At 46.9% G+C, this 10434-nt stretch overlaps 1 protein-coding gene across 3 annotated transcripts; it reads left to right on the top strand.

Moving 5' to 3' along the window:
- The first annotated feature begins 7307 nt into the window (after positions 1–7307).
- Arl4a (ADP ribosylation factor like GTPase 4A) lies at positions 7308–9331 on the top strand. Of its 3 annotated transcripts, none has more exons than XM_050158713.1 (2): positions 7308–7447; positions 8313–9331. In XM_050158713.1, exon 2 carries the CDS (start codon positions 8406–8408, stop codon positions 9006–9008), a length of 603 nt encoding a protein of 200 aa, XP_050014670.1. In that variant the 5' UTR covers positions 7308–7447; positions 8313–8405; the 3' UTR covers positions 9009–9331. The 3 variants fall into 3 exon arrangements, with proteins under 3 accessions (XP_050014670.1, XP_050014669.1, XP_050014671.1); XM_050158712.1 differs by lacking the exon at positions 7308–7447 and adding an exon at positions 7772–7901; XM_050158714.1 differs by lacking the exon at positions 7308–7447 and adding an exon at positions 7818–7931.
- The last annotated feature ends 1103 nt before the right edge of the window (positions 9332–10434 follow it).

Raw genomic sequence — 10434 nt, 5'->3', positions numbered from 1 at the left:
TGTTTTGTGTTGTGACATTTTAGTCAAATTAGATGAGTTACTAATTATTAATTTTGTAGCTTAATACTTTTATGTATAAGTAGATATGAATTTAACATTTCTTACATTGTTATTTAGTAGCCAAGTGACTTTTCTATGGTAAGATTATTATAACATATTTTACATATCACCGACTGCATAAAAAGCACAGGCTCCAGAGGCCAGGAGGTGGGGAAGAATCTAGAACTCTGGTAAACACAGACAGCAGAAGGCCTTTGCCAGAGAAGCGCTGAGTGCAGCGTTATAGTTTGAGAAGACCTAGCTGGGCAGGCGATATTTTACCAACAGAGGGCAGAGAGCCAATCAAAACCAGGCGGTCAGGCCCAGCAAGGCGTGCCAAGCACAAAGCTCTTGAGGAGGAAGGATACCAGGCAAGAGACCTCACAAACAACAAACCATAAACGGGTGGCCTGGGAATGGATATAGACAGCCACGGCCAGTCAAGGGCTGAGCCCGGAATGTTCCATCAACTAGAGGAGATCTCAGTGAGGCAGCAGGAAGAACAGAAGTGTCCTAGAGGATGCTTTCTTGAGATTGCCGACCTTTACTCATAAACGTGGATTTTATAGAAGGACCCATCTTTTGGGTGTTCTGATAATTTCCCCAGCAAGACAGCCAGATATCCCTGTGGATGCTGAAGGAGTTACCACCAAACTGTTCCCTTCTTCAATGAGGAGTACTTGGAGAAGCCAGCAGCAAATGGCAGAGCTTCCTTCCCTTTCAACAGGATTCGCTCATCTCAAGACAGGCAACCAGAAAGAAGATCCCATGGTATCTGAACCACAGCATGGTATCTGAATCCCTTCTCTAAAGCAGACCACCATACGCTGTAATAGAAAAACTGGTGCCCAAAGTGAGGTTTTGCTATAGCAGTGCTAGGCCTTGTTTTGTTGGTAGACATGCTGAGAGGTCTTAAACAAGTATCATAAGCCAGGAGTAAAGCAATCCCTTTGGAGCTTAAAAACACCAAGTAAGACTTTTCCCAGCAGTAAATAAGAAGGTAGACTATGTTCCTCCTGGGAAAAGACGAGAAGAATTCAGGATGCTAATGAGAGTGGACTGCTCTCTCCTGCTTTCCGGAGCCTGCTCCAAATCAGGGCCTGGGGTAGGCTGGGTGAGCAGGAGTAAGCAGGTCCAGAACTGGAAAGCCCTCTTGCACCACTCCATCCTCAGGAACGCAATCTGAACCCACTGAGGGATTAGCAACTTGGGAAAGCCAGTGGTATCTATAAACAAAGCAACAGTAGATAAAGATGCTACTCAGACCTTGCTCAGGGGCTTTCCAGAAATGTGAGCCAAACCAGATACAAAATCAGATTAAGGCTGTTTTCGTGCAGAATGTGGCTGCTATTAGCTCAGCAGAGAAAGGCTATCAACCAGCCAGGACCCTGTTCAGACAGAGCCTCGGCCTACAGCTTCCATCATATGCAGTTCTCTGGAAACAAACAGACCAAAAAAATCTTCTGTTTTGGAGCAATTTTATTTTGCCAAAAATCTGAAATTTGGTTTACAAATGCCCATGATCGTTTGACCGTTGAATACCTTTTGAGATCCAAGTTCTCTCTCAGCTAAGAAAGTTTTGCTGTATTCAGCTTAAAACATAGGATTCCTTGCCCACCCCTGACATCTACTGCAGAAGAGGTACATGCCTTGCAAACACATGCTGTAGATGTGCTCCAGGGCATTGTGGGAAGGGAGGAACTTCCCAAAGGGCAAAGTCAGGGGAAAGAAAGTCAACAGATGGGATTTTCATCTGGAACAGGGTCAAATTCATCAATGAAGTTACCAATTATCAGAGAAGAAACCAAAATTTTTGCCCAAGAAGGTTCCAGTGGTTTGACAGACACATGACTCTGAGTATTTCTCACCGTTTTTCCCAATCAGTAATTTGCACAGAGTTCACGGAAAAGAATAAAAGGACCAAACGATGAAACTCTTGTTTCTCTAAGGTGCTCATAATTAAGTGCATGAGAGAAGAATCTTTTTGTCTATTTGTGGAACAGGTAAACACTAAACCGCGAGAACATTAGAACTCAGGAAGGGTGGATTCGGGCTTATCAGCACACTGGGAAGGCGCGCACACAGTAGTCAGGCTGTGTTGGTCTGTATACAGCGCTGTTTCTATTTAAATATACACATCAAACTGCCAAACATAGGTCTTACAGTGAGTGTCGGCAGAGGGAGACCAGACGATACATTGATGTTCTTCCTAAGTGATATATTGTCGTATTTGTGCGGTACTTAGTGCTTAGGAAGGGCGGAAAGGCCCGGAAGTTCACAGTCAGAAGGGGAAAGCCTCATCTTTGCTGATTCTAAAGGACGATACTCAGCTGAGTCCTGGAAATCCTGCAGCCGTTTAGAGACCCACTGCACAGACTCAAACACAGGCCTTAGTGATCCAGTTCCTGGTCAACTACTTGGTCAAATGCTCACCCATCTACTTTTGCCATCACACCTGGTTGTTGTATTTTGAGTGTTGGCCTCCATTCATGGTTAGAGACTCCAAGTTAAAATACCCAGGAGCTGCACCCGGCTGCTACGTCTTATACTTAGTGAACACGACACCCGTGTATGTGCTTTTCTAGAACTCCTTTGGTTACTCCTTTGTCTACTGATCCAATCTGTTGCTCCTTGGACAAGAAACAAGATTTGGCTGTGTTTTAAACCATCTCCAAACTCAAAAGCTGCATATGGTGCCACACACATATAATCCTTTGAAAAAGTAGAGAAAGGAAGATCTCTGGGGCTTGCTGGCCAGCCAGTCTAGGGCAGTAGGCCCATCCTTTCCAGTATTCATCATCTGCACACCAACACACTGGAGACTAAGCACTCGACACACAACACAACCAAACCAGAGCATATACCAGTCAAACATTCCCTTCGAATGACCATGTCTACACTTCTTTATACAGATCCATCATATTACCATAAAGTAAAATAAGAAAGCAAAATACACACTAATGCTATGCTCACATCTCTCGACATAGCTGCCTAGAGCCAACAATTAGATGGACCCCAAAAAGGCTGTTAGTATTCAGGCATCTGCACTGGCCTGCCCTTGGGGTCCTCACAGGATCCGTCCTCAGCTGCAGCCACTAAGAGCTCCGCCTGTGCACATTCCCTACAGTTCCCTTCTAAAAGATGGACTTGCCCAACAAAGGTAAAAAAGAAATATGTGTTTGTTACCTTTCTCGATATAACAGAGATCACCATTGACAGAGCATGACTTGAATCCAGGTAGTTTGACTCCAGTTTCTCATGAACATGGTTCGAGTGAATCTCCATATATAACAGCGCTTCTGCCTGATACTAAAAACCTCCTACGGAGATCTGCACTAGAATTTGGAGCAGGTTTCCTGTAGAGAAAATGTAGACCGTGATTCAGAGTAGTTAAACAATGAGAAACTCTCCTCGTATTATGATCATTTCAATTTACCAAGACCCAGCATGCACACCGCCCCTCCCCGACCTGTGGGGAGGAGAGAGGGAATCTCTAGGCACAGTGAGAAGTTCTGACAACATCAGCAATGGACCCTCATGTTTTCTGTCCCAGAGGCTAACAAGATGGAGACTTTATACTAGTGTGACATGAGGAATGCCTTTGTCACCCACGAAAGAATACTCTGAAAAAAGAACAGTTTAATATTAGAGATTTGGGACCATTTTTCCTCTCCTTCCCTCTTTTCCTCTATTTCTACCCTACTTTTCTTGTTTTGGGGCAACTACCAATTATGTGGACATTCACTTTCCAGGATTTTAAGGTTTTTTTTTCCCCAAAAAATATTTTTGACATTCATTTAATGTCTGATAAGTGAAACACAATTATCACAAGTATTAAATGTTTATTCATGATTGTGTGTGTGGTGTGCATGTGCAAATGCAAACACATGTGGCACACCCGTCGTGTGCATGCGTATGGAGACCTCGAGTTAACAGTGGTGTCTTCCTTGACCATGCTCCACTTTATTACATAACTGCATGCGCGTGCATGCCTGCACAAAATAAGAATGAAAAAGATGGAATGGAGATTGGTGGCTAGTCATAAGTGAGACATGGAATGAGACAGGGTTGCTCTGTAGCTTTTGGAGCCTGTCCTGGAACTAGTTCTTGTAGACTAGGCTGACCTTGAACTCACAGATTCACCTGCCTCTGCCTCTTGAGTGCTGGGATTAAAGGCGTGTGCCACCACTGCCCAGCTCGGAATAAATTTATTAACGATTCTGAGATTTGTTTTTGGAGCGCTTAAGTAAATTGCCATCAGACAGTATGGACTAACTCAAGAGGCCATGTTTCAACAAGGGCAACAGTGAGATCACACAGCAGACTGAATATTGCGAAGTTCTTATGGTGAAGGTTGAGCCATAAGAGGTGCTCAGGTCACGGGATCCATGCCCTTATAAAGAAGCTCTAGAGCGGTTCTCAGCCTTCTTTTGGATGTGCTTAAATATCCCTTCACCTCGTGTATCCACGCTTTGCTTTCGCCTGCATTTCTTTCTCCCACCATGTGGTGGAGAGTTCTATTAATATCCAGCTTTTAAAAAATGGCATTCCTCTTTCTGTCTGTTCGTACAAGTATAGCGCTTGATGCTATTTCTAGCTTACAGGTGAAAAACCTGTTGAACGTCACAGTAATTGTGTACTTGTGCATCTAAGAGATCCATTGGCCTGTTCTTTCAATCAGAGGCCTTTCCTCCTATTTAGCTGGATATTTCACTTGGAGAGTCCATTAAAAATGCCTTAAATGAAGAGTAGAAAGATGGCAAAGGTTAGGAGGGACATGTTACTTTTAGTATGTGCTTGTAATGTTATGTGGTGGATTATGGGAGAGAAGACGGGTACTGCAAATATCAGAACTGCTCTGAGGTCTGGAATGTGGTTAAAAAACGGAAACCATGTCGGTTAGTCAACAAAGTTACTGGCAAGAAAAACTTTATACATTTCTTTAGCAGTTGCTCAAAATGGCTTGTCAATGACTGAGCAGAATGCTTCCTTGAAATGCGATCATCAGTCCCTGGTCCTTTTTCCGATGGTTCCGGCTTGAGAGATACTGAGCTGAATCTGCAAAACTGTAACTAAAAGTAGAAGCCTCAGGCCCTGGTGTCTGCCTGTAGTTTGTCTCAGGATAGCTTCAAATTTGCATTTATTTAGAGAATTGCGAACAACGTAATAGTTGTAGTTACAAACTTCGTCCAACAGATGTCAGTGTTGCCCTCAAAAACTAAAATCTCCCACAGAACCCCCCAGGTGTTTCCTCAGGACACCCCAGGGCATGGCAGTGCAATTTTGAACTGGAGCCCAAAGGTAACATCTTCCTGGGATTATAACTAAATAAAATACCTAAAAAGGCTCTGTGCAGCAAAGTGAAGAGTGGGTTTCATAAATTCCGTGGCTTTTAATCATTTGCTGCTGTTTGTATACTGTTATTACTGCTTATAGAGTAAGACAGCAAACATTCTTTCTATACAGAGGTACAGGGAAAATACATCAAGCTTGGGGGGGGGCGCGGGTCAGGTGGTCTATATTGCAGTCATTCTTTCTGTTGGAGTTCTTCAAGTCACATGGAAATTGCGAATCTCTCAAACTCAACAGGCTGTGGTCTGCCAGTGACTGTTGTAGTCAAAGGCCCAGAGTAAACCAGCGAACTTCAGTGAGAGGCTTCTGCAAGGCCGGAGACTCGGTGTTTGCAGATCTCACCTGCTTAGCTTCTAAGACTGCAAAACTGCAACCGAGCAAGGAACACCTGCCGGGCCTGCTTGAGCTCAACACTACTGAAATGGGAATTTTACTCTGTATTAAGGAGATTTGCAGGCGATTCTAGCTTAATCAAGAATGGCTGTTAAAATTCCCAAGGAGAGCAATTATTGCACTAAAGCTTTTCTCACTTTTTAGGCTAATGACTGTAAATGGCTAATGAGATCCCATACTTACAACAATCTTTAGCTCAGATTACATCCGATAACTTGATAGAATATGTCATTTGAGATTTCTAGCCTTTTCTTGCAAAATTAATGATGCTGTATTAAAACTTAGCACTCTGCTTATTGCTTAGGTTTTATATCAAAAAATGGAAAATGGCGGCACACTCTAACCCCAGCACTCGGAGGAAGAGGCAGGCAGAGCTCTGCATTTGAGGCCGGCCTGGTCCAAGGCTACACACACACACACACACACACACACACACACACACACACACACACACAAACCTGTCTCGAAAAACAACACAGAAACAAGTCTTTCTATGTTATTCATAAAATAAATACCACTGACAATAGCAGTCTTGAGAAGACTAGAAAATTTCTTAAGGAAGCTACCATCCATATTTTTATTTTATTAATTTTGTTTTCTGAGTCAGTGTCTCCCTATGTAGCCTCGGCTGGCCTGTAACTATGTAGACCAGGCTGGACTTGACGCATCCAGATCCGCCTACCTCTCTGTCTCTCAAGTCTTGAGATTAAGGCATGTGTTTGGCCAGAATCTGTATTTTAAAGTGCATTTTAAGGGTGTACCATTATTATAGATTCCAAATAAAAATTTCCCATGGGCTCTACCAGGCGCTAAGAGCCCTTTTCTTTGTTCTTCTTATGAGCACTCTGAAAGGAATGCTGGTCACATTCTGCACCTGGCCCATGAATCAATTTGGGTTCCTTCTGTCTTATAGAGAATGGAATATTAGCAAATGGACAGTTTGCCTTCTACTGTCAAACACAGAGGACACAGGTACATTCTACATCTCACGGAGAAAATTGTGCGCTATCAGGTGCAGCTTTATCCTGTTTTTCTTGGGCCACACTGGAAACATTCAGCGTTCCAGAATGCATTCCTTCCTCCGTAACAGGAGCATTGGTTCCAGTCCCCATGGTTCTGGGGCGCAGGTAGACGCAGGTAGGAGGGAACCCCTTGGCTTTCAAAAGGCAGGAGGTTACCATCCGAGCCAGCCCGTGCAGGGGAGGCCGCCGCGTGACGTCAGGGGCCCGCCGGGGCAGTGTCCTCCGGTATCCCGGACCCTGAGTCACCGCCTCCGTGCCGAGGCCGCCGTGGGGTGACAGGAGGAGGAGCTGGACCGGCGACGCCCGCTCGCACCCAGCCCGCGGCGGCAGAAAGATCGAGAAGCGGCTCCGCCCGCGGCCGGGCGCCGGGAGGGCTGGAACGTGACGTTGTTTGGGCGTTGCTAGGAGACGCGGCTGGCACGCACGCGCGCGACCCCTCTCTCTTCCACCCCCCCCCCCACCGGGCAGGCGCGGCGCGAGGGGCGGAGCCGCGGCCGGTGGCGAGGCTGGGCGAGCACCGTTAGTGGGGCTGGCGCGCGGCGTCGGCCTGGCCGCCGTCAGGCCTCGCCGCTGCCCGGGGAACGGACACTCCCCGGCGGCTGACAGCCGCGGAGGCGGGACGACGGGGGACCGTCAGCCAGGTGAGTGGCGCGGGGGTCACGCCCTGGGGACGGTCAGGGGCGGGACGCACCGCTGCCGGGGCCGCTCGGCGGTACCGAGGGGCGGGCCCGGTGGGCGAGCCGGGGCGCGGCTGGCGGCTGCGGTCCCTGGGGGCGAGCGGCCGAGCCTGCGGCCCCGGGCTCCGCTCGTTTCCCACTCCCGGCAACAGGTGGTGCCGGAGGGCCGAGGGCGAGCCCGGCTCGGCGGCCCTGGGAGCGGCGGGCACCCTCGCCAATGAGGGCGCCGGGGGCGGGCGTGGCGTGGCTGCCCTGGCGCGCTGACCAATGGGATCGCGGGGCCTGGGTGGGGTGGGCGTGGCCACGGGCCCTGTCTGGGCTTCCCTGCGCCGCGGCGGCAGGCAGAGCTGCGCGGAGGTCTCGGCCGACACACCGCGGCCAATGGTTCCCCGTTGGGATCCCGACTCCAGCCCGGGAGGTGAGAGCGTCGGTCTCGGGGGATCCCCGGGTACGCGGTGACACCTGCCGGCTTAGATCTCCGGGGTCGGGCTGCCCTTTTCAGTGCTGTGCCCGGCAAAGGCACTGGGGTGGATACGGTGACGGGCGCCAGATGCTGGGTGGCTGGGTTGTCTTCAGGGTGAGCGTCTGAGGTTCGGGGATAGTGGAGGATAGAGAAGAGTGCACGTTACTGTCCGCGCCACTCCAAGTAGAGGGGCATCGGAGCCTTTGGGTGATCGTTATTCACCGTTTGTTTTGGACTTCGTACGTTTCCTATCTCATCTGGTGTGTTTACATACAGCAAGTTTTATTGAGCTCCTCGTGGCGCTTATTTTTAGAGAGAACCCGTTTTAAGGTGTTCACAGTAATAACACGCTCGTTTCCTCCCCAGCAATCTCGTAGCTCGATCACCCAGGAGGAGAAATTGTAAGCGGACCAAGAGGAACGCGTTCGGTTCGGTTTGGGACGCCATTCGCAGCTGGAAATGGGGAATGGACTGTCAGACCAGACTTCCATCCTGTCCAGCCTGCCCTCCTTTCAGTCTTTTCATATTGTTATTCTGGGTTTGGACTGCGCCGGGAAGACGACAGTTTTGTACAGGCTGCAGTTCAATGAGTTTGTAAATACCGTACCTACCAAAGGATTTAACACGGAGAAAATTAAGGTAACCTTGGGCAATTCCAAGACAGTCACTTTTCACTTCTGGGACGTAGGTGGTCAAGAGAAGTTAAGGCCACTGTGGAAGTCATATACCCGATGCACAGATGGCATCGTGTTCGTCGTGGACTCTGTCGATGTGGAGCGAATGGAAGAAGCCAAAACGGAACTTCATAAAATAACTAGGATATCAGAAAATCAGGGGGTCCCTGTGCTCATAGTCGCTAACAAGCAAGACCTGAGGAACTCACTGTCTCTCTCAGAAATTGAGAAATTGTTAGCAATGGGGGAACTGAGCTCCTCGACCCCTTGGCACCTGCAGCCCACCTGTGCAATCATAGGAGACGGACTGAAGGAAGGACTTGAGAAACTACACGATATGATCATTAAAAGGAGAAAAATGTTGCGGCAACAGAAAAAGAAGAGATGAGTGGCGTGCCCTTCGTGTGGGTGTGGAATGGTTTCCTAGGGCTGGTTCTGACGAGTTGAAGAGTGTACAGCCTGGTTTGCCTGTCTGCCCTCGCGGATGCTATTAAAGCTTTGTTTGGTTGAACAGTCAGATACCCAATTTTGTTGCCTTGGGGAAGATGAGTAAATGCAATGCTTCTTAAAGTGGTTGGTCTCTTCTCCCTGACCCACAGATCTTTTGGTACTACCATTTTGGAAAGTCAAAAAAGGCTGGTAATTGGCCAGAAAACAATTTTGTGGAAATATTTGACCTGAAGTTAGTGAAATAAAACTTTGAAGAGTGTATGTCTAGTGGTTTGTGCTTGTATCTTTGGGGGAAAGCCTTTGCCAAGAAACTGCGAAAAAGGCTTTGTAAACACAAAATGCGAATGAATGGGAATTTAGTGTAGATTATTGTGTACACACATACACACAGGTAAATTGAATACACTGGGATAAGAAGGATTTTCTTTTGAAGTTTTGGCTACATAATTTTTTAGCGTTTTTCTGGAATCAATTTTAATGCTATCTCTTTAATTCATGACAATGTTGAATTGATTTAGTCTATAGTTAATAAAAATATTGGGGTATATTCCAGTGCATGGATTAGTTTTACTGCCAAGCATGTTTGGGTGTGTAGTCTTTAGAAATAACTATGAATCTGTCTACACAGATTTAAAACAACAGCTTTTGGGCCTTAGAGCTATTGTACAAATAGTTCATTGCTAGAACTGTCACGTGAACCTACAAACGACTCTGTCATCTAGTGTAGTAAATATGAGCATGTTGACTAAATGCATATGCTTGAGTTTGTGGATGGAGTTACGGAGAAAGTGGGGATTCAGTCCGAGGAAGCTACTGCAATACAGAGTTTCTAAAATAACCTAGTGAAAAGATGTGTGTTTTATTACTCTTCGCTGGCTGGAAACAGAGCTTTTTTCATATATTTTTGTAGCATTTGGGGAGGGATGGAAGCTTTCTAGTCTTCTGATGCGCTGTGGGATGAATTTGTAAGATACCTTTCGATATGTGTTCTGAGCTTTAATGTTTTTATTTATCAGCCGAACAGGATTTCCAGAGCTCTCTAGCTCTGATGGTAGGAAACAGTGTTAGGGTACTGCAGCTAGGAGTTCAGATCCTAGGGATGAAGGGGAGAGTGGCAAAGCCATCTCACGACAGTTAGCTGGTGCTGCTCCTACTGTAATAAAACCAAATGAAATTAGGAGGAGGCGAAAACTTTAATCCTTATCTCCAGGAAGAGCCTGATTTTCAGTAATCACATATTAGCGAATCAGCGTATTTCCTGGGTCTGAAGCCAGCAGCTGCTAGGTCTGCATTCTCCAAAGGACGTGCGCTTCGATAGCAGGACTCATTTTGGTTTTGAGCTTTTAATTTCTTTTTCCAGTGAC

This window comes from Alexandromys fortis, unplaced genomic scaffold (genome assembly GCF_014885135.2).
Source record: "Alexandromys fortis isolate MF-2015 unplaced genomic scaffold, M_Fortis_MF-2015_v1.1 scaffold_101, whole genome shotgun sequence".
Classification (NCBI taxonomy): domain Eukaryota; kingdom Metazoa; phylum Chordata; class Mammalia; order Rodentia; family Cricetidae; genus Alexandromys; species Alexandromys fortis.
This window is presented reverse-complemented; position numbering and strand designations above follow the sequence as displayed.

What these genes read in the sequence shown, in the direction of transcription:
- Arl4a (XM_050158713.1), top strand. Translation starts at nt 8,406, where the DNA reads ATGGGGAATGGACTGTCAGACCAGACTTCCATCCTGTCCAGCCTGCCC.